This window comes from Sceloporus undulatus, chromosome 5, assembly GCF_019175285.1.
Source record: "Sceloporus undulatus isolate JIND9_A2432 ecotype Alabama chromosome 5, SceUnd_v1.1, whole genome shotgun sequence".
Classification (NCBI taxonomy): domain Eukaryota; kingdom Metazoa; phylum Chordata; class Lepidosauria; order Squamata; family Phrynosomatidae; genus Sceloporus; species Sceloporus undulatus.
The window spans coordinates 141,854,135-141,882,131 of record NC_056526.1 but is presented as its reverse complement, the minus strand read 5'-3'; the positions used below and the strand labels follow the sequence as shown (position 1 = coordinate 141,882,131).

At 40.7% G+C, this 27,997-nt stretch overlaps 1 protein-coding gene across 2 annotated transcripts; it reads left to right on the top strand.

The window, feature by feature from the left end:
- Nucleotides 1-780: 780 nt before the first annotated feature.
- TMEM144 (transmembrane protein 144) lies at nt 781-23,530 on the top strand. Of its 2 annotated transcripts, XM_042469944.1 has the most exons (13): nt 781-1,028; nt 2,056-2,250; nt 3,098-3,220; nt 4,245-4,344; nt 5,150-5,230; nt 6,797-6,875; nt 7,416-7,501; nt 7,781-7,899; nt 8,515-8,634; nt 10,807-10,904; nt 14,295-14,348; nt 21,475-21,542; nt 23,344-23,530. In XM_042469944.1, the coding sequence occupies exons 2-12, from the start codon at nt 2,112-2,114 to the stop codon at nt 21,529-21,531; spliced, it is 1,056 nt and encodes a 351-aa protein (XP_042325878.1). In that variant the 5' UTR covers nt 781-1,028; nt 2,056-2,111; the 3' UTR covers nt 21,532-21,542; nt 23,344-23,530. The 2 variants fall into 2 exon arrangements, with proteins under 2 accessions (XP_042325878.1, XP_042325877.1); XM_042469943.1 differs by lacking the exons at nt 21,475-21,542; nt 23,344-23,530 and adding an exon at nt 16,568-18,448.
- The last annotated feature ends 4,467 nt before the right edge of the window (nt 23,531-27,997 follow it).

The window sequence follows — 27,997 nt, the reverse complement described above, 5'->3', positions numbered from 1 at the left end:
TTTGAAAGCTGCTTTGGCTGTATCCGCACTCCAGAAATAGCCACTTTGATACCACTTTAAGTGCCATGGCTCAATGCTATGGAATTCTGGGAACTGCAGTTTGTTGGGGCACCAGAGCTCTCTGTCAGAGAAAGCTAAATGTCTTACAAAACTACAGTTCCCAGACTTCTTCAATGCTATCATTGAGCCAGGCCAGTTAAAGTGGTGTCAAACTGGATTAAGTCAACAGTGCAGATACAGCTTTTGTCTCCCAATTTTGTGTGTGTGTGTGTGTGTGTATACACACACACACACACACACACACACAAATAATAATAATTAAATAGCTCTGGACTACAGCTCCCAGAATCCCCAGCCAACCAAGCCTTTTGGGGGATTCTGCGAACTGTAGTTCCCAGGCGCTGCTAAATATGTATCGACAAGAGAAGACTTTTTTGTAGCTGAGAGAAGAGCTACAAAGTTTCCTAGCACTTCCCTCCAACATCAGGAGAGGAGGGCAGGCAGGAAAGCAAATGAAACTGGGTCCAAAACACACTGCAGAAATAATCCAGGTTGAGACCGCTTTAACTGCCCTGTGGCTCCATGCTAGGGACTTTTGGGGGTTTTGTCAGAGAGAGAGAGATCTGATGCCTCAATAAACTACACTTCCCAGGATTCCCAGGTCAGTTAAAGGGCTCTCCAAGGGGATGATTCCTGCAGTGTGTTTTCTGGGCCATGGTTCCTTAACCAGGACTACCTTAAAGGGAAGGAAGGTTCCTCCTCTTTTCCCTTTGCCCTGACCTCGTCATGGAGTCCAAATGCTAAGCTAGAACTAAGTGCAGAGAGAAAGAGAGAGAGAGAAAGAGAGAGAGAGAAAATGGAGAAGTAGCACCATCCTGCGGATTCCACTGGGTTCCTCCTTCTCTCTCTTCCAGAAGGTGCAAAGCAACAAGGCAAGCAAGGAGAGGCTCCCATGGAAAGAGGAAGGAGGAGTTGCATTGAGAAGCAAAGCAGGAAGCCCGCCTGGCCAGGAAGCTGTGACTGTGAGAGTAAGTCCACTGGACACAAGAGGAAACATTGTGTCTCTATCCATTGACAGGGAAAGGAAATGCAAGGCTGCATCCGAACTGCAGAAAGAAGCCGGGTTGATACCACTCTGGTCCAAATCACCATTGAGCACTTCCTCAAACAAATCCTGGGATTTGGAGTTTGGCCAGGTCTTCTTTACCCTTCTCTGCTCAAGAGTGCAGATGCCTCCCAAAACTACAAATCCCAGTGTCTTGTAGGATGGAACCATGGCCCTTAAAGTGGTGTCAAACTCACATAACTAACATCCACAGGACAGAACCACCGTCTTTTTAGTCTGGCTTTTGTAAGAATTGCACAACTTTTGTCTACAGGCAGTCTTTTTAAAAATCACGACAGGGTAGCTTTTATGTGGGGTATGTGTTTTAGATTGTTTTTAAAGAGTATTGGGATTAAATTTATTGTACAGTAACAAATCAGAGGCTGTAAAGATAAATAGGATAATATAACAATATTAGAAATATTTGTTGTTTGCCACTCGATGTTATTTTACTATCCAGTTTTTGTTTGTTCATTCCCAGAATTCAGCTCTGGTCCAAAACACACTGCAGAAATAGTCCAGTTTGAGACAGCTTTAACTGCCCTGGCTGAGTGCTAGGGAATCCTGGGAATTGTAGTTTGTTGGGGCCCCAGAGCTTTCTGACAGAGAAGGCCACGTGTCTCACAAAACTACAGTTTCCAAAATTCCCTAGCATTGAGCCAGGCCAGTTAAAGTGGCCTCAAACTGGATTATTTCTGCAGTGTGTTTTGGACCTCAGTTGCTTTTTTTTTTCCTATTTTGAAGAAGGCTATGAAGACATCTCCCTTCAAACTGGCTTTCTAAATCATTCTAGTATATACTGATTATTATGATGAATGTAATGGTTCATCTTTGTTTTTAGAAATGTTTGTTAGCCGCCTTGAACTGTTTGCAGTTTTTTTATTGGAAAGGCAGGATCTTTAAAAATGAATAAATAAAATATTTTATTTTTTGATTTCCACTGCTTGCAGGAAGAAATAGAGTCCAAGTAACTTCTTAAGGAAAAGTCAAGTCTCAAAGAACGGAGATGGATGGGTGGCAAGGAAGCAACAGCTCCATGAGCAACAATGCAACTGATCTAGCCATTGGTTTTACCTCTTCAGGAATAGCTATCCTCCTGTTTGGAACAAACTTTGTGCCAGTTAAGAAATTTGACACTGGTGATGGTAATTATTTGCGGTTGCTATTCCTTTTACAGATAGAGTTCATGTCGTGATAGAGTTCATGTTTCTGAGTAGCCACAAAAAAGGGTGGAAAGGAGAGGGGAGATGACAGAATCTAACAGTACCTTTAATTTATTTTATAAATCATTAATTTAATTTATTTATTTAAGACTAATTTATAATTTAGCATGAGCTTTTGTGGATATCAGTCCACTTCCTCAGATGCCTTGATAAAGTGGCATTAAAGGCACAGGTTTTGAAGCATAATAGGATACAGAAAGGTGCAAAATTTGACCCTGGTGATAAATCTTAAGAGTTGCATGATATCCAATTCTCATGACTTATACATAAATATATGTAGTGGTCCTGAAACCATTATCTTTGTTCATACATCTGATAATGTACTGGAACTTGTAGATATACCTCAATCCATCTGTTTGTTTTTTTCCTAATTTCTTTTAAGCCAGAAATTCCTGAAATGGCTTCACATGGCACAGAAAGTCTATATCAGTAACAAGAAATGTAATAGTACTTGTTTCCATTTAAAACATGTGCTGAACTCTCATTCAACCCAATACAATGCCCCTTGACATTTTAGTAATTTAAGACAAAACCATTTTTAAAATGTATTTAAATTTTATACTGAATTAAAAATTGGGTCTGAACTTCATTTTCCCAGTGATTTTCAAATATTCCATGACTTCACGGGTTCTCAGCTAATTGCTGCAAGAAGCTTACCTGCCACAAAATCTCAGGACTCTACAACACCTATTAAAAGTAAATGAGAATCTGTAATTACTTTAATATTATCTACTATGTTTAATGTTTCTTGCATTTATTTCTATTCTAGGAATGTTCTTCCAATGGATTCTCTGTGCTGCGATCTGGATAGTATCTCTCATTGTAAACCTCATTCAAAATAGCCCTCGATTTTGGCCTCTTGCTATGGTTGGGGGCTTTTTGTGGGCTACAGGTAACGTTGAATAAATCTTACTTTTTCCAGATTTAAAATACATACACATACGTTTCTACATACCATTTGAAAATTACAAGAATGCTGTAATTCAATTGCTAAATGTGAGACAGATATAAGTAGAGATATGAAAACCTGGAAGGGAAAGATGAGTTTGTTCTCTTCCCCCCCCCCACCCTGTCTTTCCCTGCAAAAACTGAGTAGGATTCCTAATTTTTCCACCACTTTTTGTGGCCCTTCACATCACTAACTGTAAGACATGCATTTCAAATACTACATCCTATTCCCGTGTCTAGCAGTTTGTGTAATTCAGCTTGATAAAGTATTTAATGACTGGAATCCTCAGAGTTATTGCAAAGAAAGAAACAGCACTGAAAACATTATCTCTCCAAGGATAGTTGCAATCTTTTACTAGTTTTTTAAAAACTTTGTTTGTAAATACCTTTTTTTTTTTTAGTATTTCGGCGTTTGTGATATACCTAAGTCACACATGGATGTTAAGTTTAACTGTTTGGTAAAAGACTAACAGGTGTACCTGTAATTTATTCTGAGTAATGGAACTATTTTAAATGTGCTGAGATCAGCTAGGGTGCAGTAGTTGTAATAACATCGGAAGAGGGTTTTGCTGGGACCTATTACATGTTGAAAGAACACATGTTGGCTGGAGAAGCATACCCACTATGTTTGGACGGTTCCTGTGTCTACTGGTGTATGAAAGTGGAGCTCCACTAGAGAGAGAAAGTAAACCTGGTTGGCCTGTATCTGCCCCCACACTGATTCATTTATGTGCCCAAAGTGCCTATTTTCACTTTTTAAAAAAGACACATTGCAGGGATGTCATTCACCTGCACAGTCTCAGAAACCCTTTAACCCCTAAGGATTAATTGTTATTCTTCGGGCCATATGAATTGTAATCAAGAGCCCTAATTATTAATATCATAGCTAGCATTATTGCTATAATGTTGTAGTTGTAAATACTGCATTAAAAATCAACGGCTTTTGCTGTTCCTTTTGTCCTGCGCAGGTAACATAACAGTCGTTCCTATTGTTAAAACCATTGGCTTAGGCCTTGGTCTCTTAATCTGGGCTTCTTTTAACCTGCTAACTGGCTGGGCCACCTCAAGGTAAACACAATGCACTCAAGCATTTACTGCTGTACGTCTTTGTAACATTTTCTTGAAGGATTGTCCCAACTAGGCAAATGTTCTTGGCAATAACATTCTTCTCCCATCCCTCTCCAATATAATATATGTTTTTAAGACTTGTGAGAAAGAATATATGATCCCAGTTAGAATCCAGAAACATTTGGCCAGTACCTAAAGGTTTAATTGCCACCACAGAAGAAGTTCTATGGATCCAAACAAGACAGAATGACCCTTCTCCCTTCTTCAACCCCTGTTCTTGGCAGTCTCCTACAAGAGTGGCTGGGTGGTTATCTAGCAAGGGTTTCAGCATGAGAGGGGATGCTGTGGAGAGGGTCTCAAGATCCCAACTTTACTGTGAGCATCATATGGGATTTACACCTTTACCCAGATACTTCTGATCTGTGCACTTATTGATTTATGGGTGCTTTAGCTGCAGACTTCAGTACTGTGTCAGTGAGAAAATTCTGTGTTCTTTCCCTAGTGGTCCTTCAGGTATTGTTCAACTCTACCTCCTTCTGTTGTCTTTTAAATGTTTTTGGATTTTTATCTTCTTATCAGTCACATATAGTATGGCCAGTGATCAGGCAAGATGAGAGTTGTGGTCTAACAACACTCTCATCATGCCTGATTACTGGCACACCTAGCTTACTGATTTCATTGTGGTTGTTTTGAATGCCATAGTCAGCGTATTTGTGATTAACCATATTGGTTAATCCACTTGTCCTCTTTTCTTCTTATATTTTGAAAATTTTAAAATAATAGAGTTCTGGATTTTGATTCACAGGTTTGGCTGGTTTGGAATTGACCCAGAAATAGTTGCAAAGCCTGTCTTAAACTACATTGGAGCTGGACTGTCAGTGCTCAGGTATTTTAAAAAAACAAAAAAACCCCAGCCCACTAGCTTTGTTTTTATAACTATGGCGCGTTACAGACCACCCATTTCCCCGCCAGATCGGGGCCTCAGCTGCCACAGCAGCAGCCTCTGAGGCCCCAATCCGCCACTTTCCAGGCTGTGGGGAAGTGGCAAAAGGCCGCTTCCCCACAGCCTGGAAAGGGGTGTAGTTGGGGCTTCATGCCCCAAGGACACCCAACAGCATCAGGGACGTGGAGAAAGGGGCCGTTCAGCCCCTTTCTCATTTGCGTTGCTGGCGCAGCTGTGTTAAAGGCTGCGCCAGCAATGCAAATCGTGGAAGGAGCTCCGAAACGGAGCTCCTTCCGGGGCCATGGAAAGGGCGCCCCAGGTGCCCTCGCGTGGCCCCACTACGTCACTTCCACACCGCCCCGTTTGGAGGCGGTGCAGTTGTGACGTAGTCATGGCGGCCCCCGTGTGGAATGGGTGCCACCATTTTGTATGTCCTGGGGATGTATTTGGGTTAGGTGCGTGCGTAAGGCACGCACTTTCCCTAACCCTAGTACATCCCCAAGACGCACTTTACGCCCGTGCGGAACGGGCCCAAGATATTTCAGATTTAAAAACATCACTAAGGTGAATACATTTAGAAACAAGTGAAACAAAGTGAATATCATATTCTTTTGAGATCAAGCCTAAATGTGTGTCTCTTAAGGCTGCAGTCCTAAACACACTGGGAAGTTAGTCTCATTAGCACAGTGGGCTATAAACATGCATAGGTTTGCACTGTTTTTAATTTGATGTTAATGACTTAAGTCAAATTGTTAGGCCTAAAAGGTATAAATATATTGAATCACTGGAATTTACATCTCATTGATACCAGTAATCTATAATCTATTTCAGAAAAGGTCATCATTAAAATTGTACTACTTTAAGTCATTTGCAGAATTGTATAAAAACATAGACCAAGGCCAACCATGCTAGTCAGTTGTGACAATGCACAACAGAACACTGTGCAAGCTGTTCTGTTGTGCAATAGGGGCTCCTGTTACATACTGGGACACATAGCACCTCAAGACATGTTGTGCATAGGGACTATTGTCCAGTGCTCATGCTGCTGGCTCTGTTTGGGCAATGGTCCTAATGATAGCTACGTCTCTGCTCCCTTCCTGGGAATACGAATGTTCTGCAATGTTCTACAGTTCAATTTTACATGATCGTAAGTCAGTTCATGATAATGTAACTTCTCAACAGCATGCTTACCATAATTTTTATGATTGCTATCCCCAGTCAGAGTGGACCTACTGAATCAATAAACCTTACACCAGGATTAGTTTGTTAATATTTTGTTGATTTAGTGAGTCTACTCTAGTTGATACTAACAACTGGATTTAGGTCAGCATTTGAGAACCAAGAGGCCTCCACACCATCCTAGATATTAAAGAATAAAATCTTGCAAATGGGAAAATAGTTTTTAAAAAAGCTTACAATAAATAAAATAGGATTGGTTAAACTATGTATTGATATTTATGGGTATAAAACTCATCATGAATTTCGTGTTTCATATTGTTTCCTCTGCAGCACCATCCTGTTTCTTTTTATAAGAACTGATGTTCAGAGCTCACCACCATCAGAAAACACTCCATTATTAAGGGACCACGTAAGTTTCATCTTCATATTATAAATATATGTTTCTGTACTGACAGAAAGGCTTTAACACTATTCAGATCACTGGCATTCTAATGGGGGAGCCATAAGGACCTAGCTTTCCTTTCTGTCTGCTTCATGTGAGTTTCTTCAGGAATCTAAGCCCTTTCATGTTACACAAAGTGTGAAAGGCACAGTGCCCATTTCACATTACACAATTATAGCACTATGATTCCACTTTATCTGCCATGGTTCCATCCTGTAGAATCCGGGGCTGACAATTTAGGGAGTGGCATTTAGAATTCTCAGCCAGAGAGAATGACAAATCCCAGGATGCCATAGGAAGTTGTCACAGCAGTTAAAGTGCAATCATAGTGCTGTAAATGAGTAGTGTAGAAGGGCCCTTGAAGTGATCTTCAGTTCACTTCAGGTATGGAGGAGATACATCTCCATCATGACTGGTAGCTCTTGATAGCCAATGAATTCAGGTTTGGATATTTTCAGCAACCTTTTCAGAAATCTTAGACTCAATAGGTTTCATTTTCATCAACAGCAAATCAACTCTTCTGAATGTGGAGCAGAAAACAGGAGTGATGCATCATGGGTGGACAGTCTTTCTCCATTGGGAAAGAGAGTAATGTATGTTCTCCATGTGGTTCTGGTGAATTTTTCTACCTGCCCTCCGCCCCTTATTTCTTGTGACATCCATTCAGTTATTAGTTCCCTAAGGCAGCAGAGATATAAAACCTGTAACTAACCCATTTACAGTGTAAGCACTTTGACATCTCTTGCAGGAAGCCATTTCTAGGAAGCCATCAGCATTTTTCAAATGTTGCCATGGTTTCTGTGACCGTGAATGTTGTAACTCAAGACATGATGATGAATTGGCCATCTCTTTCTCTTTCTTTTTTCTGTAAGAGGCTGCTCCCTGGCTGTGATGGCTGGAATATTGTATGGTTCTAGTTTTGTGCCTGTACTTTACATCAAGGACCATGGCAGAAGGAACGGAACAGCCTATACAGGAGCCAGCCAGTTTGGTAAAGACCCATGAATAATTCTAAAAAGTAATTTCAAGAGAGAAACCCATGTTAGTCCATTTTGGGATTTTAAAAAGGAGTGTTGTGGCATCTTAAAAACCATTGGAAATACTGTACCATAGTTCTAGTGTAACTCAATCAGGTATGGTAGACATGGACAACTGTGAAAGACTAGGATGCAATAGCCTCTAGGAAACCGTGGAGGGCTGCACCTGCTCCTGCAAATAACATTCACATTTTTTTACCCCCAAACACCCTCTATGGAACATGGGAGCATGTTTGTAGGCCTTCCTGGGCCCTTAGAGGGCATTTTTGGGTCAAAACATGTGTGCAAATGCCTTCTGCACCCACAGATATAATTTTCAGGCATGTTAGAGAAAAGGACTCCTGGGGGGGGGTCACAAAAATGGCCTGTTGCCTGCATGTAGCCTATGGGCTGCATTTTGCCCACCCCGTATAGGTACATTGATGATGTTTACACTCATGCAAACTGAGCAAAGCATCTGATTCAGTAAAAACAGGAACAGACGGAAGACTCTTTTCTTGGGCTTTCCCAAGTGATGCCCTCCTGTGTTTCTTAAATTATTTTGCACACACCTCAATCTTTTCTTTCAGATTTAGATTATGTCTTTGCACACTTCAGTGGCATCTTCCTTACAAGTACTGTTTACTTTTTGATCTACTGCGCAGCAATGAAAAATAGTCCTAAAGTTTATCCTGAAGCCATAATCCCAGGTACAATTCTGATATATGTCGACTTTTGTTTTAATTGCAAGTTCATCTCAAATATACTTTATTTAGTTGCTCTTAGAAGAATGCATAATGTGGCTGGGATATGATACTGTGTGCCTTCAAGGCATTTCTGACTTATAGTGACCCTAAGGTGAACCTATCACAGGGGTTTCTTGGCAAGATTTCTTCAGGAGGGGGTTTGCCTTTGCCTTCCTTGAAGGATGAAAATGTGTGACTTGCCCACGGTCATCCAGTGGGTTTCCATGGTTGAGCAGGAATTCGAATCCTGTTTTCCAGAGTTGTAGTCCAACACTCAAACCACTGCACCACATTGGAGTATATCGTTCTTAGATGTTTTTTTTAATGAGAATTAAAAGTATGCTGCACTGCACATAATGGTTAAAAGTGACTGCAAACCAAGGCACTATGGGAGCTATTAATATTATTTAGTTCAAGCGTATAAGCAAGAAAAGTGTTATGAATGGAAGGTTATGTCCCATTAGCTAATTTAACATGGTATATGTTCATATTTTCAAGGATATGTACTTCTGCTTCCTAGTAAGAGCAGGTGTGGCTTTTTCTATTGTAGCTTGCCTCTTGTAAAGATCACAGTTAGATAATATATTTTAAGTGCTTTGAATACTAAAAGAGCTATATAAACATTGGCCAGGATCTTATAGTAAACATGCAGCCACAATATCTTAGCTACACTCTAAGTCCTAATGTGAGCCATGAAACTCACATTAAAAGCCATTAAACCAGTGAGAACAATGGAAGCTAAAATTCCTCTTTATTCAAGGGATAATCATGGGCTAATTGCAAAGTCACACAATGTTATGTGATAATCTTTGCATTATTGCGCAGTATTGACGGGAGCATACCACTATGCTCCCATCTTTTTTGTCAATGTGATAATCTCCATAGTCACACCATGGGTTCATCTAACCCAGTGTTGTCAGTTCTGACTGACAGCAGCCCTTTAGGGTTTCAAGCCTAAGCCACTGGGCATCCCTGATAACCTACTATCCATGTATTAGTCCAGCTTGGACATATTCAGCTACCAAAAAATCATACCAACCTCAATGTGTTCAGGGTGATATTGTGAAAGTAAAACACATTTATGTCAGTGGGTTTTCCTTCCACTTACATTGGTGAGCTCAGTATGGATATGTCAATCTTCCCTTGTATAGTATATAGTATGAAGTATAACACTTTGTGCATCTGTTTCTGCATCCTTGGGTCGTAGCAAGTGTGTTTACCCTCAAGGTAGCACAGTCATATCTATGAATATAAGAATGAATCAAACCAAATGTTTATGTAAGCCAGTATTCTGGCCAGTCAATTGCCTGTGGAAGTCCATAAGCAGAATAAGAACCAATTGCTTCCAGTATTGAAGGCAGTATATAGCCATCATGACTAGCAGACACTGATGCAGTTCACCACCCATCCATTGGTCAGTGGCAGAGCATAAGCTTCATTTCCCCCTTCCAGCAGAACTAAATTAGTGGAGCATGCTGCCTTTTGTGAACTGTTTACGTAGTCCTGTAGTGTTGAATTCCACAAATGCAGAATTTGTCTATGTAAGGTGAACAGTGGAGCTCAAACTTTGTTCTTCCAGATATTTTGGAATTCCACTCAAAGTGGTCAGGGATTCTGGGACCAAGTTTGTGAAACCCTGCAATGTGCTGAACTCTGTGGTCCATGTTTGACCAAAAATGTGGTATCCCAGCCTTTGTTAAAACCAATATATTCAGCTAGCTCCTGTTTGAATGGATACTTATGTGGGCTGGATTTGCTTGCATGTTTGTTTCCTACATAGTCTGTGTAGTATAATTCCTCTGAATGTATTCTCTAAGTGTTAGTTTAACTAAAATGACACTATCCACTCACAAGAAGGAGATAGCAACAGGCTCAGGGAAACATCAGTTTTCAGGAGGGGGGGGAATACAAGAGAGCAGATAGCTTCTCTGTAGCTGGAGATGGGAAGGATATTATAGAGAGGTCATCAAAGTCCAACTCTAGGACAAAAATATGCTTGGGAGGGGAAAACAAAATGTTGTCTTGTGGGAGTAGGCATGGCTTGTTGACTGATTCTAAACAGGAGTAGTCAGTATTGCAATTGTTCTGATTCCATTTGGATTAAATAGATTAATGTTATTTTTAATTGGTTGTCAGGTTTTGTTTCTGGTGTAATGTGGGGAATCGCAAATTGCTGCTGGTTCATTGCAAATCGTTACCTCAGTGCTGTGGTCAGCTTTCCAATAATCACTGCAGTAAGTTACAACAAAATCAATCTGTTCATAAATGAGGAATGGGGAGCATGGGTTGTGTGGCCGCAAGCAGAGCATGGAAAGTTTCTTTTAGGCCTCTTTTATTTTCATACCAGGCAGGGCTTAATTTTCTTTCTATACTACAACTACCTTTTGGTTGGTGATCATGATGGCTGAGCCTCACTATAGAAATAAAGCCGTTTGACACCACTTTAACTGCCATGACTCTGTCCTAAAGAACTTGGGGATTTGTAGTTTGCTGAGGCACCTGGAACACAAGGGCCACTGTGGTGGAGAGTAATTTAACTGACTGAGATGGTACAAGCAGCCTTGAGAGGTATATATCTGTCAGTCTATTCTAGACAATACATATTAGGTTCTGTTCCCCTTTCTTTCTTTCTTTCTTTCTTTCTTTTTGAAGGAGCATGTGCAATTTCATTTTGCAAGCATTACATTTAATTGTAGCTTGCACATATAGAGACTAGCAGAGCGGGTCCTTTTTTGTGTGTCCTGGGGCAAAGATCCTCACATCTGCCCACACAAATATATTACTCCAGAAGGAGCAGAACTGAACTGGTGATAGAGCAGTGCCCTCTGCAGTACATGGTAGCCACTTATGAATCCTGGAGAGGCCATGTGACACACACAACTCTGTCCTTCAGTAACATCAGCGATAATAAGTGTGCATTAGTAAAAAGGACTCCTTCTGCTGCCCTCTAGCATTTGCTGCTTGAGGCTGATACCTCACCCTGCCACCTGTAGGACTGGTCCTACTAATGACTCCAGTTATGAAAATAAGGTGGCATGTGGTCAGATTCCATATAATAGAGTAGGAGGATCTCAACATGAGGACACACTGGGAACCTAAATAAGAAAGGAGGAAGGCAACTTCATCCAGCAATTTCCCCCCTTCCCCTCCAAATCATTTGTAGGGTGTGAGCGCAGCAAAGGATTCAGCCCAGAGCCAGAGGTGAGACTTCTGAGCCTAAATCTCTTTGAACAACTACAGTGTGGGGGACACAAGAGCCACTGTGGTGGAGAGCAATTTAAGAACTGCTATACTAAGGGAAATCATTTCCTGCCCTGCATGAAGCAGATACCAGTTGTGGAGCTGGGGTGGAGGTATAAAAAGTCTTGTCTTCCCCACATAGATGCACTTACATAGTTCACAGTGACAGTTAATGTTGAGCCTGTCCTATCAACATATCTGGTACAGTAATTTTTAATTAATTTCAGAAGTGCAGAGATTAGTATCCTTCATCACGCGTATCTTGTCCTCTCACAGACAAAGGAAATTGGAGGTGCTTTGGGGCTTTTTTTGCAGATGCCATTTAGATCAAAGCTAGCAACTGCAAAACTTCCCAATAAATATTCTGACTATGGGACAGCAGGGTATTAAAAGATGTCCTACTGTCCAACAGCCAGAATATTCATTGGGATGTTTTGTAGGTCAGTTACAGCAATAAGTGTCTGAGATATGCAGTAAAATGGTTTATGCTTGAGGAGCTAAAATTGGATGCATATATTATTGGAGGGGATAGGAATTTATTATAGGAAACTGATAACTATAAAATACAACTACAGTATTACTCATCTTTCTGAAAGTTCCTTGTTTGTCAGTTCCACTGGAGGGTCCCACATTATTTTGCGGAATGTGCACAGATAGTCATGTAGGAAACTTGGTGTAAGATATAGGTTGTGAATGGCTTTCTGTAATTTCTGTCAGTTGCCTAGACAAAAGCCAAAGTTTCTCACCCTTGGTCAGAACTTTTTGTAGGACTGACCTATATCCTTTCTTCCTCCTGTTTGACTAGTGAGCAATAATATAATGCACACTCAGGAGAATACCGCACTGCGTTCTCAGAACGTTCTGAGAACCCGATGAGAACGGAACACATTTAAGAATACCACACGTATGTGTTCCAATCGGGTTCTCAGAACGTTCTAAATGTGTTCTACATGTGTTCCAGGAGGGGACGGATTAAATGTGTTCCCAGCGAGCTGTAACGTGATGAGAACGTTCCAACAGAGGTCTGTGCGGTATTCTTATCTGTTCTCAAATCCGTTCTCTCATTCCTCCGTCTCCTGATTGGCTGAAAGAATGACGGGCCAGGGAGGCAGGCAGGCAGGCAGGGACTGCAGTGAGGGAAGGTGTGGGGGGGAAGAAGGAGGGAGGGAAGGGAGGAAAGTTGGGACAAGGGAGAGAGAGAGGAAGGAGGAAAGAGAGAGAAAGAAGAGGGAAAGAGGGGACCAGGGCAGAGAGCAAGAGGGAGGGGTCTGGCCTCTTTGCTATGGAATTCTGGGAGTTTGCTTGCTTTTGTGTGGTGCTCCAAACAGAGGAGCTTTTGTGGGTTCCCTCTTTGAGGGAGGGGAGAAGGTCCTGGGCATCCCGGGCATCCCTGCCTCCTGCAGACTGCCAGCACAGGAGCCCCGCTGGACATGACACCAGAGGCCCCCCGCAGAAGCAGCCCGACCCTCTCCCTCTTGCTCTCTGTCCTGGTCCCCCCTTTCCTCTTCTTTCCTCTCTCTTTCTCCTTCCTTCTCTCCTTGTCCCAACTTTCCTCCTTCCCTCCCTCCTTCTTTCCCCCCCCCCCAAACACACCTTCCCTCACTGCAGTCCCTTGCCTCCCTGGCTCCCTGCCTGTCATTCGTTTTGCAGGAGAGCAAGAGGGAGAGGGTCTGGCTGCTTCGGGGGGGGGGGGCGCTCTGGTGTCATGTCCAGCGGGGCTCCTGTCTGGCAGCTGCATGAGGCAGGGATGGCAGGGATGCCCCGGACCTTCTCCTCCTTTCAAAGAGGGAACCCACAAAAGCTCCTCTGTTTGGAGCACCAAAAGCAAGCAAACTCCCAGAATTCCATAGCAAGAGAAGACCTCTCCCTCTTGCTCTCTGCCCTGGTCCCCTCTTTCCCTCTCTCTTTCTCTTTCCCTCCTTTCCTTTCTCTCCTTGTCACAACTTCCTCCCTCCCTCCTCCTTCTTTCCCCCTCTCACACCACACACACACACACACCTTCCCTCACTGCAGTCGCTCGCCTGCCTGCATCCCTGCCTGTCATTCTTTCAGCCAATCAGGAGATGGAGGAATGAAGAATGGATTTCTCTCGGCTCTGTGGAAAATGTTCTGGGAACAGTTTCAAGAAAAAGGAAGCGCTGTGCAGTAAAATGCGTTCCAATCACGTTCTGATCACGTTCCAGTTTACTCAATGCGGTAATATCCGTTCCAGGAACGTTCTCATCACGTTACGATGCAGAACGTTCTGAGAACGATATGTGATAATCTCCTCAGACATTACTGAATGCAAGAATAAATTGAAGTGAGGCAATTAAACCCCAAGACAAGCCTCATGAACAAATGATCTGGTTAATATTCATTGTCTGTTAAACGTGTTCTTTTAGGGTCCTGGCTTCATAGCTGCAATGTGGGGAGTGCTGGTGTTTAAAGAAATAAAGGTAAGGGCTTTAACATCCTGAACATACATCTCTCATCATACCCATGTCTACATCTAAAGAAAAGTGTCAGAGGGTGAAAGCATTGGTCAACTGAGTTGCACACTTTACCCATGCTTTTGTTAGTGTCAGAAGCCATGCCTATGTTTCTTCCACCCTCACATACAAAATGTATGAGTTCAGATTTGAATGTTCCAGAGTTGTACAGAAAAAGGACTCTCTTGTACTTCCTGTTCCCCCACTTATTTTGAATTTCCAAAGCTTTAGATGGAAATCATATTAAAACTCACAGTGACTGCTTCCTACAGGGAACAGAAACACAAGAGGAAGGACAATTTGGGATAAAGAAGCAATGATGGAGGAGAGGATGAGCTTAACCCTTCAGCTGACATTTTTCCTTTACCATCTCCAGATAGTCTGCCAGCCACTAGATGCCAGTGGCATATTTTCTAGGGAAAACATTCAACCTTACAATAGGGGAAGGAGTTGGAGAAGGAAGAGTTGTAGTGACAAAGTACTGGAAATGAAAAAGGTTAACCATCTCCTTATAATCTATGGCACTGTCTTTAAAACTTATTTTTCCCCATGTAGAATGATACATATGTGTATTGCATAGTTTTGTCCCTTATTTCTGAATAAATTGTTTCAGATAATTAGTCCACTTTCACCACACATCTTATGCATTTACTCGCCTTGTCTGGCATGTACTGTATTTAGTAAGTAAACCTATTTGTGAATGTGGGGACAAAGCACACAAAATAAAACAATAAATTTTAAGCAAATTATGAAAGTGTGCTATAGTGCACAGAGCATGTAAGTTTACAGTAGTGTGTATACAAATGATGGTTGCATGGAGAAGAAACTGTTTTGATTGATACAACCATCAGTTTTCTTAAGGAAAAGCAAAGGAAAGTAGAAAGTAGATAAGGTACGTTTTAACTCCTTTCAAAAAACAACTGAATGGGTCAAGCACTGAACAACTGGAGTAGAGTTCCATAACTATGGGGACTCCCATATCAAGAGGCCATATCTCTTGTGCTTAACCCGATTTAATTGACTTTAGTAGTACGCACACAAGTAGGACCACTGCAGGAAAATTGAGAGAATGGGCAGAATCATGCAGGTGAAAACAGTCCATAAAGTAACCCCGTCCTAAATTCTCTTAGGCCCTTAGAGAATAACACCAGCTCTGGTCTGCAACAAAAATGATGTTCCACGTTGGCACATTCTTGCCCTTACTAGCATCCAAGTGGACACACCAATAGATGTTTCAAAGCCTTTTGCATAACCAATGATACCTAAAATACAGTATGATTGTCAGTGGCTCTTTCACATTCACATTTATAGCACTATGATCCCACTTTAATTGTGATGGCAACATCGTATAGACTCCTGGGATTTACAGTTTATAAAGGGGGGTCTAGAATTCTGTGCCAGACTGCTCTAGGGCCTCACCAAAAAGCAAATCCCAGGATTCTGTAGGTTGTTGCAGTGGCACTTAAAGTGCAATCATGATGCTATAACTGTATAGTGTGAAAAGGCCCTAACTTAAAGGTAACTAGCATATGAGTACAGTGGTACCTCGGGATACGAAATACCCAGGTTACGAAATTTTCGGGATATAAAAAAATCCCATAGGGAATTATTGTTCCGGGTTACGAATGTTTTTTCGGGTTACGAAAAAACTTTTGGTGCTTTTTTCGGCTTTTTCGCACGGAATCGCGGCTTTTCCCCATTAGCGCCTATGGCAATTCGGCTTACGAAGGCTTTTCGGGTTACGAAAGCGGCCGCGGAACGAATTACTTTCGTAACCCGAGGCACCACTGTAATTGAGTCAGGGCTGCAATTTTATATCTGCAGCAGTATATTTGTGTTAACCTATTTTATTCTCACAACAAAGCAGTTAGGTAGGCAAGGCCATGACTGGTTCAAAATCAAGATCTTTCTGGCTGATGTGGGATTAGAACCCAGAAGCTACAGACTAAATTAACATGCTGATCCATTCAGTTCATTTAGCTAACTAGATGCATGTTTCAATGTGCTAGATATACAGTAGCTGGATATTAATTTTCAAATAAAGCATATACTGATAACTATGCATTTGTACCAGTCTGCTGATCTCCAGTGTGCTGCAGATAACCCAATGCCATGTTATATTTCTTGAATCTGTTTTATTTTTCTTCCTTGACTTTCCCCTTCCATCCCTTTTTATGTTTCTGCAGGGACTGAAAAATTATTTGTTGCTTATGGTAGCATTTTGTGTCATTTTGGCTGGGTCACTTTCAACAGCTTTTTCTAAAGTCTGAAGATAACATTGCTTGAACCAGCAGATGGCACCACTAGTTAAGAAATTTAAGACCTTCAGGATCACCACATCTATTAATTTCCTTGGGTCACTAATACCATCACTCTAACTGGAGAGACAGAAAACTTAAACTCCATAAATCAGAGACTGTTTGTGCTAAATGCAAAACATTCTTCATATTTTCCACATTCTGGAAAGGGAGAGGAAAGCTTGCTGGGTTCAGATGATTACGAACTGAAATCAGTGTCGGGGCTTTTAATGATCTCATAACGTTTTGTCTTGTGGTTGTTGCTAATTCGAGAAGCTGAAGTATAAAAATAAGAGTTCAATACCATGTACATGTTAAGCACGAATCAGGGGAAATAATTTTAGTATTGGGCATTCTGTCTATTTCTCAGTGGTTAGATAACCAGAGTGGCAGGACCAACCCTACCATTAGTCAGAGTCTTCTCTTGCAGAATATTTTGAGCATCACAAAAGAGCAGCACATTATTAATTATCTGAGGGTGGGTAGAGATGCTTAAAGGATTTGCTGCTTCATGAGCCAAATTAACTTGCCTGACCTTGAGCTTGGATGTATTTTGACTGGGAGGAGGTGCAATTCACTGCCCTGCCTCAAGCAGCAAATTGTCTTAGGCCATTACAGGCCTGCAAGCGGAGCATAATGGGGATGGGAATCTATTGCTAAACTTCTGGGCAAAGGTGAGCAAAGATTTCTTATTCCTAATTGTCTACTAAATTGCACTAAAATGTATTTACCTCACTTTAAAATAAAGTTTCTGAACAAAAAGAACACGTTTTGGAGAGGTACATTTTGAGAGCCAGCATGATGTAGTGGTTTGAGCACTGGACTACAAGCCTGGAGATCAGGGTTCATTTCCCTGCTCAGCCATGGGAACCCACTGGGTGACCATAGGTGAGTCATAAATCGGAAATGACCTGAAGGCACACAACAACAAGAAGATTTTGGTATGAAAAGACCTATAAGCATGGTTCTGTTACAGATCACAAACCTTTGGAATAAGCAAATGCTCAGAGATGTCATTTGTTTGCAAAAGGGGCACCTAACTCCCATCACTGTATCTTTTAGGGATCTGCCAAAACCCTAATTAAAACTTTTTAGGGATCTAAAAACCTGATCTTTTTGTGAGCTAAAAGTATTTCAACATGGTAAGCATTCCTCCTATGTTTCCACAAGACCAGCCATTCCTTGGACCTTCACACCTTGCTGGTAGCTCATCATTCAGCAACAGATCTCATAATGCCTTTCAGCCAAGATGTGGATTGCTTGCATTGAAATTGTGGATTGAAGTGCTTCTAGTTCAGCAGGGATCAGAGCCAGGGGGATTACGTATATGAAAGCTGTGCCTGCTATGCCAGCTAATGGGAGAGCTATATTTACTTGAGTATCAGTCCTGTGAACGTGCACCTTATACTCAGCTTCTTTATTTGTAAACCTTCACAATTTTGGGCCCAAGATATTTGCTTTCTCCCATAGCAGCCTGCCTGCACTATGAGGTATCAGCACTGTCAAGGTGTTGGTTAGGTCTTTTCTGTGGTGGCCCTGCTTCTCCAACTCTGGTGTCAGCTTTCACTTCCGGACTATCAAGACTTTCTTCAAGGAAAGTTCCAAAGGTCCATCTGTGGAGACCCATCTTTTTTCTGTTTCCTTAGTTTATGGTCTGCTTGGGGTTTCTTACCCCATAATTTCTTGTTTTTACTTAATGTTTCTTAAATATTTACTTACTGACTTTTATTTTGTATTGTTTGTAAATAAATAAATGTAAGTATTTCCAAATGCCTTCTGTTACCTCCTTCCAATGAAAACTGGGTGAACAGCACTCTGTCTTTGAAACTTTCCACTGCTCAGAATTGGGGATACACACCAATAACTGTGTCATTTGTAGTGATTGGGTTATTGCCATTTTGTTCCATCCTTTTTTAGAAACCTTTGGTCTGATTCAAACCTGTGCATGCATCACCCGTAGACATGAAAGGAACAAAGTGTGTGGATTCTTCTGGTTTGTGACCTTGTGAGATAGCAAGGATACAGTGGTGCCTGTTCTGTGGCAGCCATTTCAGACACTGTTACATGCCTCTTGTGATGGAAACACATAGAAATTCAGTATTGGCCCAAATCAAATGGCAAAACTCTGCAGCCCAATACATTAAACTTACCTACTTCAAGGGTCAAAGTATGCAGATGTTGTTAACAAAAGTAATGACAGAACCCAGCTAGCCCATACATATTGTTAGTGATTCTATAGAGTCAGAAATTCAAGGATGAGGAACAGCTTTTAGGATTCCACAGCCATTTTGTGGCCATTTTGTGAATTCTGTGAGTTGTCATCCAAAAACATGATGCTTCCAAATTCTGATTCTATAGTGGTTAGAAGATAGAGGCTTCCCCACTTTCAGAAGGCTTTTAAAAAGCTTTGAGAGTGGGTCTGTTGTTTATTCCTGTGGTTTGAGTACTGGTCTTATGGCTTTTTCTTGGTCACCATATCTGGTGTTTAGATAGATGAACCAGATGGCTACTGATCTGCTGCTGGCATTGCCTCAAATGACCTAATTATCTCACCATGCCCTGTGTGCTGAACATGGACAGTTTGTTTTAAAACCATAGCACATCCTTGGAACATAACATCTCAGCTAGATGCACTCAATTTACGTTCCAGAAATCTATACCAGAACACTGTCTCCTGTCAATGCTTCATCCAAAGCTTGTCATTTAAACAGATTCCCTTGATGATAACAGATTTGCTGCCGATTCTCCACATTAAAAATATATTAGAAATACTATATTTTGACTTGCATTCTAGGCAAAGGCAATGTGTGATGTTACATAATATCTTCAGTGCTTTTAATTTAACAATCTACAAAATCTACAATTTCCATGCTTTTTAGAACATGAATGAGCCTATGAGAGGCCTAACTGATCCTCTAAAGTGAGGAGCTTCAAAGCCTTGCATTTCCATATATTGGAACTTATCCTTATATGGTAATTTCCATTCTTATCCAGGTATTTTCCCTTTCCCAATTTTTAATTCCTATATTTGATTTTTCCCCCATCAGATAATTGACTATGAGTGTAACAAAAATATTCTAATCATTGCCCTCTTCCACATCTTAATCTAAATAATTAAACCATCCAGTCTTAACAAATCGCTTGTCCTCCTTTCTCAGGACATACATTGATTCTTTAATGTAAAGAAGCTGTTTTTGTGACTCCCTGGGTATTTATAATAGCTTCTGCAGGCATTTTATCTGTCTCGGTTTGACTCTTCCTGGCCCTTAGCAACTCCTTCCTCCGAAGCTGGTCTGCCTGGCTTTCCGTAACAGGGTGTGTGTGTTTCAAGGCAGCTTGTGAACTGAGCAGAGGCAGGAAGCTGTTCCTCATCTCACAATTTCAGGAGTGAACCTCATCCTGCCTCCAGTCACAAGACACCTATTATGTGTGTTTGAGAGGCTTAAGGTGTCCCCTAAACTGTTTTTGAATCCCTGTTTAAGTGCATGATGGTGCTTTGCTCTTACAAAAAAATGTGGCAGCTGCCAGCCACACTTCTGAGATTAGCCAGAGCACTGCATCACAATATATTGTGAAGGACTGTATGCAACCAGCAGCAAGCAGGGTTTTGAGTGACACAGGATCTCTGTTTAAAATAAAAAGAAAGCAGGGAAGGGGGGATTCCTCCAGCCACCTTGTATAGCTCAGGCAACTTTTTCCTGCTCCAGAATTAGTAATAATCAATAAATGTTACTCATTGTACCCCCATTGTATAGAGACACTTCTATGGTGTCTCTATACAGTTAAAAGCTTCCATTCATTATTTGTAACAAAGGTCTTCTTTCCAAGTAATCTGAGTACATGACACAATGAATTTGTATAAAATACAGCCAGTTAACAAATCAAGATACCAAATCTGTCTGGATTGTTAACTATAATTTCCATGCAACCATAGGTTTGCCTCTTGTCAGAGGTGTATCAACTTGAGGTTCATTCATTTTAAGTGCTTTCTTAAAAGTGCATTCATATAGGCACTGAGCCTAGTATTTACGAAGAAACAGGGTGATCAAATATGATGCAAACAGCTTTCCCTGGTCCAGCTCACACATTGAACTAGGTGGACTCCTGCTCAGTAAAGTGGGTCCATATGATAATGCCTACATATGTATTTTCTCAGATCTTGCATAAGGTGGCCTGCAGCTCTTGCTGTAAGCCCCCCCCAGCTCCAATCCCAGTGTACATTAGTTGGAGACACAACTCCATCTCCTCAGCCACTGAGCTCATTCCAGGTGGGAGCAGTGACTACTATTTTCTCTCTCTCTCTCTCTCTCCTCTGTGCTCAAAATCAAGCAGAACAGGCCTAGGCACATCCCCCAAACCAGTAACTGGTCAGAGGAATGAAACTGCACCTTACTGCCTCCCCAGCTGTTGCTGCATGCCAAGGAAAACAGCTGGGATGAGGGAGCAGTCTCTGCCACCTCAGTCATTGTAAATATGCTGGCAGAGGTTTACAATCCAACACGGTGATGCCAGATCTCAGCCAGCTATGTGGCTATTGCCAGCTTCTCTGCAACTATGCTGGCACAGTCTCACACTGCAACAGGATGATGTAGGATCTCAGCCATTGTGAAGTTCACAAGTACCTGGTTGGATGCTTTTAATAAGAAGAAAGGATGAAAAAGCTTTGTATGATTGTATAGCATACACACACCAGAGAGAGAGAGAGAGAGAGAGAACCCTAAAAGCTATAAATTTGATTCTGTAACTTCAGGTCACGGGACATTCTGCTAATCATAGATATGAAATATTATATGCAGATATACCACAGGACCAGGCCAGAGGCAGCAAATGGCTCCGCTGTTTTGGGGAGGTGAATTCACAAAAGGTATTATTATTATTATTATTATTATTATTATTATTATTTTCTTATATCGCACTTTTCGACCAATATAGGAGTTCCCCTATCTGAACCCTATTGTCCAAACAAGTTAAGCACCTTGGATAATTCATATAAAATCCTGAGCAGTATCTTCAAAATATGGATTTACTGAACCAATGAAGCCATGAGGCACCTCTGGACCAAGTCCTATAAATTACAAAACTAACCTTGGACAAAGGATGGAGTTGATTTCTACCAACCCCATTTCCTGCAGAGTTGATTGATATGATTTTAGTATGGTGTTACAGAAGTATTATTTTAATAACAATGATAATAATAAAATGTATTTCTATACCGCTTTTCTGCAGTGATCAAAGTGGTGTACATAGTAAGTAAGTAATTTTAAGCCACAAAGTGCCATATAGCACTACAGGAGGCTAACCTTTACATGGAAACTTATGAAACTATGATAGCCTCTCCAGAATTTTTTCCTTTACATATTATTATTATAGATTATAATAATATTTATATTATTATATAAAGGATCCCTGGTGGCACAGTGGTTAAATGACATTACTGCAGCCACAAGGTTGTGAGTTCGATCCCAGGCAGGGCTCCAAGGTCCACTCAGCCTTCCATCCTTTCATAGGTCAGAAAAATGAGTACCCAGCTTCTTGGAGGCAATTGGATTATGCATCGTAAACTGCTTAGTTCACTGATAAGCAGTATAGAAATGTACTTTATACTGCTATTGCTAAAAATATATTCATCGGGTTTTCCTCATATGGAAAGGAACTACTAAGGTTTTTCCCCAAAATGGGTGATCTATTCAATGAGAACATAACAAACTGACATTCAAGACTTTAAATGCAATGTTTTTGGATCTAAGTATCAGAAAGGAAGGAAGGAAGGAAGGAAGGAAGGAAGGAAGGAAGGAAGGAAGGAATTTTCAATTTATAGAAAAACATATGTTTATAACAAAGTAAGAAATGAAGTGTATATTTTAATGTGAGCAAAGACCTCTGTTTGGCAAAGTCCTATTTGTTCTTTAGGCACTAAACAAATGATGAACAGATGGGACTTTGTCAAATCAAACGTAGAAAGAATAAATGAAATAGTTGTGGAGATGAAACACATATCCATAAAAAGAGATACTTGACAATCTACCATCGTTATAATTCCAGTCCTATGCATAGTTCCCTTGGGAGTAATTTGCATTGAATATGCATGGATGTACTGTGATAATGCCACTGTGATAAGGCTGTGCTATCTAGTGGCTATGAAAATTACATCCAGTTAACAAGAGTTTAATTTACCATTTAGGGTGGCAGAAGGCTATGTAGGATTAGGGGGGAAAGTTTTTGCCAACCAAGCTTCCCCTGAGTTACAGAGAAGCTAAAACATCTGGAATTTTAAAGGTCAAGGTTTTAGTCCCTGGACCCATCGGGTCTCCCTCTCCTCTCAAGTGCTCTCTTATTCTAGGTGGGTGCTATCATAAGGAGGGCTGGTTGAGGTTTTCTTAGCATTGGAAAAACTGAAAACAGAATGACTACATCTGTGGTAAAGTAACAAAGTGGCAAAGGACCGTTTTATTCAGAGGCATCAGGTATTTTTGTTTTGTTCCTAGAGGGTTGTTAGTCCAAAGTATCTTTAAGTGTTATTTATTTTGCATAACTTCTTTACACCTTGGAGAAGTTTTGGCTATTCAGCAGACTGAGGTTTCATTCTTCCTCTAGGAGAGGGAAGGGTAATGTGGTGGGTTTGTTTTTTTCATTTGGTTTACTCATAATTCTTGTCTCCAACCTAGGAAAGAGGGAGAAGAAAGTCCTAGGAAGAGGAACCACATAGGTAGTGGGTAGAGCTGGGAGATCCATATTTGGGTAGCCCTTCTTTCTTTGGGTGCATCCAGACTGATTGACATATTGTCATATTGAGGAGGGAACAAGCTTGTTTTCTGCGGCTCCAGAACAATGGATGCAAGCTCCAGGAAAAGAGATTCCACCTCAACATTAGGAGGAACTGCCTGACAGCAAGAGCTGTTCGACATTGGAACAAACTCCCTCGGAGAGTGGTGGAGTCTCCCTCCTTGGAGGTCTTTAAGCAGAGGCTGGATGGCCATCTGATGGGGATGCTTTGATTGAGAGTTCCTGCATGGCAGAATGGGGTTGGACTGGATGTCACTTGTGGTCTCTTCGAACTCTGCGATTCTATGATTCTATTATTCTATGACAAGTTCCAGACTTTGTCCCTGTTCTTTCTGATTTTATACTGGATTCCCCTGACATGGGAACCTAGTATAAAAAAACTCTTATGGTACTGGAAGCTGACAAAAATATTCTAGGATAATCAAAACATTTATGGATCTCCAAAATAAAATAGAAAAGAACTGGAACAAAACTTGGGACTTCTCAATCAGTCTAGAATCTGCAGCCTAAGAAACAAAATCTCGGATGTTCTTGTCTTTTTAATCAATCTGGATGTGCCAGTAGTTATAGTGGTCCAGTGGTATCCCTGGACCAAAATAACCTTTCAAATGTTATGTATTCTCCAGTAAACTCCTGCTTTAGACTGTTGCAATGTAATAGTGGGATAGCAGTGCCTTAAATATGATGCAGAAACTGTATTTGGTCCAAAACAGGGCAGCCAACCTGCTATCTGAAACTGTTCAATATGATCTTGTTATGCCAGTCCTTTGAAATCTGCAGTTGGCAGTCTATTCCAGAGTCCAATTTTATGGTTGTTGGATCACTGGATGAAGATCTTTTCATTTTCATCAGCATTTTAAGAACCTGGAGAGGAAGTCAGTGTACCTTTGTGTTGTTATCATACTGCTGATGTTAATTTTGTTTTCTGTGGTAATAAAATATTGCATTGTCTTCTGCTGCTTTGCATCTTGGTTTTATATTCTGCTTATTCAGTCAGAATTATTACATCTTATAATTTAGCAAACTGTACACTTTAAAATTGCAGTCAATCATTCTTTCTCCCACTCATTCAATCAATCACACTAAAACGGTGAGGAGAAATAAAGAAAGAGAAGTACTTGGCTAATGGTCTTACTTCTACTGGCAGGTAAAATGGCACCATCTGGAGCATGTATTATTGCTTGAAACTCATCATCCTGCAGTCCCTGAACCACTTAGGTTTGTTTCATTAGTTCACTGGATGTTTGCCTGAACAAAAGATTTTTTACTTCATATACCTTCATTTGAACTAAATTGATCAACAAAGAAAGATTCTGTAATTGTAGTAAGAAAGCAGCTAATATTTAATCATGGAAAGCAGAGATATGACATGAACTTCTTTTAACACTAATTAGTGTGAGTGGAGTGAATCATATGAACTGATAATTAAGCACATTAATGCATTAGGTAAGGCCATATATTGCAGCAGGTGTTACTTCAACACTTAATATTGGTTAATTGACTTGCATTTAAGCTTCACAGGAAGAGTAGATTGATATATTTGGACTGGCTTTTCCAAATACCTTTCGATTGGTTCCTAATCTGATTAACCTAATTCAGAGAAGCCACTTCTGACTCACAAGAAGGTCCAGGAGATGGACTGAGAGACATTATGCACCAAGCACAAATGTTCTGAAAATCCTGTGATCACAGGGAGCAGATATAACACAGATATATTCATGCGGTTATACTAACATTTTATATTGTATGCTTTTATATCTACAGGCAGATGAAAAGAACATAAAAAGTAAAAATAGGCAAACATATTTGAATATCATGTAGACAAAATGAGTGTGGACCTAGAAGTCAAAAAGAATGAGTAGTGGAATTGCCACAGTTGGAGAGAATGGCTGAACCTAGCAGTGTGGAGTATTGGGTACAGGTGTTGTTGTGTGCCTTCAAGTAGTTTCCAACTTATGATGACCTTGTCATGGGTTTTCTTGGCAAGATTTATTCAGAGAAGCTTTGCCCTTGCCTTTCCATCTGGCTGAGAGCATATGACTTCCCCAAGGTCACCCACTGAGTTTTGGCTGAGCAGGGAATCAAAGCCTGGTCTCCAGAGCTATAATTCAACATTCAAACCATTATGCCACACTGGCTCTCGCTGGGTACAGGACTGGACTCAAACCTCTACTTGAGCCATAAAGGTGACGACAATCTTGGGCTTGTCATTATCTCTCAGCATAACCTACAGTACCTCACAGGGTTTGGAGGAGGATGAAAATGGGGGAAAGGACCATTTACACTGCCCTTGGAGGAAAGGTGGAGTATACATGTGAAAAATAAAAAAATAAGTGGGTGTGTTATAGTTTGGAAATGTTACTTTTGGGACTAAAACTCCCTGGATCCCTCAAAGAACATGAATACTGGTCATTCCAGATTCTGGGAGCTGTAATCCAAATCAGGAATTTTTGCAAGTTGTGTTGTAATGTATATCTATGATATTTGTATTCATGATAGTAATAATCAAATGGACAGAATATTATCTTCTCATGGCCTTTCAAACACCTGCTATCTATATACTTTCAATAAACAGATATTCTTAATTTTGGTTTCTCTGACTATATAGTATTACATACTTTAATTTCTAAACTTACAGGGTTATGACATCCCATACTTGCTTTACAAGTGCCTGACCCTAATGATCGCATCCATCCTGGAAGTAATTCCAGCTGGTAGGATAATCACATGTGTAAAGAGATGCTGTATTCAGTCCAACAGTCCAAGGTGGTATGCTGGTGAGTTATTGTGGGGACTGAGGAGCCCGTATTCCATTTTGTACCATGTCCTGAACTAAAGGTCCTGGGCCCTTCTGACATCTCAGCAATAGCTGGAAAGATAGGGAAAGAAGCAACTGAAACCATGTCCCAAACCACCAATTAGTACACTGAAAGAAAACCGCAGTGAACATATGAAAATTTAATGCAAATTTGTGTCCTAGAAATCTCCATCCTACATCTTTTTGACTGCCTAGCAACATTTCCAGTTGTACATGTGCAGCCCACTTTAGAAAGTTGAAATCCCATAAAGAAACAATTCAGGAGAAGAGCACAGTGTAAATTCATAACCCTTCTGACTGGAGTGATTTCAGTCTTCTCAGCTCTGTATGAGCTCTGTTGAGACTGGAGTTCTAAGAATGTACCCATGACAACAGAGAGGGTTCCTTTTATAGCAGAACAAATTTAGAAAACAGGAAAGATATTTTGTTGTTGTTGTTATAAAAGTGAAGACTCTCCTAACTGTCAGAAGCAGGAATAAGCATAAAGAAAAAACTTTTTCCTACCAAAAGAGAGAGAAAAAGAAACTGTTCAAATTAATAATTTGATGAGAAAGAAATAGAAATGGTAATTGCAAAAAATGGAATGCATACATCAGTTTCTTTCCTCTGTTGCACACAGCCACATCTTTCCATTTCAAAATGAAAAGATGAAATTTCTCACCACATCAAAACACATCTACATGTTAAAATTGTCCCTCTGGCCTCTGACCTGCCTGCATTTCATGTTTTCCAAGTAGCATCCTCAAATACGGCTTTGCTTCCAGCATTATTATTCTGTTTTCTGTGCCTTTCTTACTCCCTACCTCAATTTCTCTGGTATTTAACAGTCTGGCTGATTCAGGAACCCTAATTATAGCACAAGAGTTATCTGTCTGAATAACATTACATTTCTACCTATCTGTGTATTTCTTAATACTTCACATGGAAACAACCAGATAGATTTTCACCAGATTTGGTGGGTCTTTTTGGGATGGTCTGATTAAAAATATAGAATATGGCATACATGAAGTTCATGTAGAGGGAACCTATGGATACCTCAATTATTTTTTCACTGGATTTTCACCATATTTGGAGGCTGTGTTTATGACGGTCAGACTTAAAAATCTACACTCTATAGCTTTCACAAAAACTGCTTTGAACGGCTGCAGACAACTCAGTTATTTTTTTCATTCACACAGGGTAATGTGGCACATAATTTCAATTTTTTTATATATTTTGCTATAACTATATACATACATTTGGATTTATGACTGTTGTTGAATTACACATAAACATGAGGGTGAACTGCCTTGTGATTTGAAGGGGGTGAGTACAGTGGTCTGACCTAACATCTAGTACCCAATATTTACTTTGTGAACCTCTGGGGCATCCTAATTATTTTTTCACGCGTATCAACTTTGGCAGGCATACTCTCTCAAGGGAAAGTGAGACCAGCAGGCAATGTGACAATTGCTTGAGCACCCAAAGAGATAGGTATTCATCCTCCAGAGCAATTGAATCCTGAGCAGTGTTTGGTATTGTAGTTGGTGCTGAATACATGGTCCACTTAACTATAGCAAAGGTCAGAAAGTCCCTCCTTTCTCATCTTCTTAAGGGCCTGTACTCTCACAGCTATGTGATCAATTGTAAGGGCAAAAAAACCTCATAACTATATCTTATGGGTGTGTGTTTGAGAGAGAAAGAGATGCTGTATTACAAGTAGCCCAGAAGGATACCAT

Excerpts from the sequence above, each read along its gene's own strand:
- TMEM144 (XM_042469943.1), top strand. The coding sequence starts at position 2,112 with ATGGATGGGTGGCAAGGAAGCAACAGCTCCATGAGCAACAATGCAACT. Across the intron at positions 6,876-7,415 it reads CTCCATTATTAAGGGACCAC|CAAATCAACTCTTCTGAATG; the intron begins GTAAGTTTCATC and ends TTTCATCAACAG. Across the intron at positions 8,635-10,806 it reads TCCTGAAGCCATAATCCCAG|GTTTTGTTTCTGGTGTAATG; the intron begins GTACAATTCTGA and ends ATTGGTTGTCAG.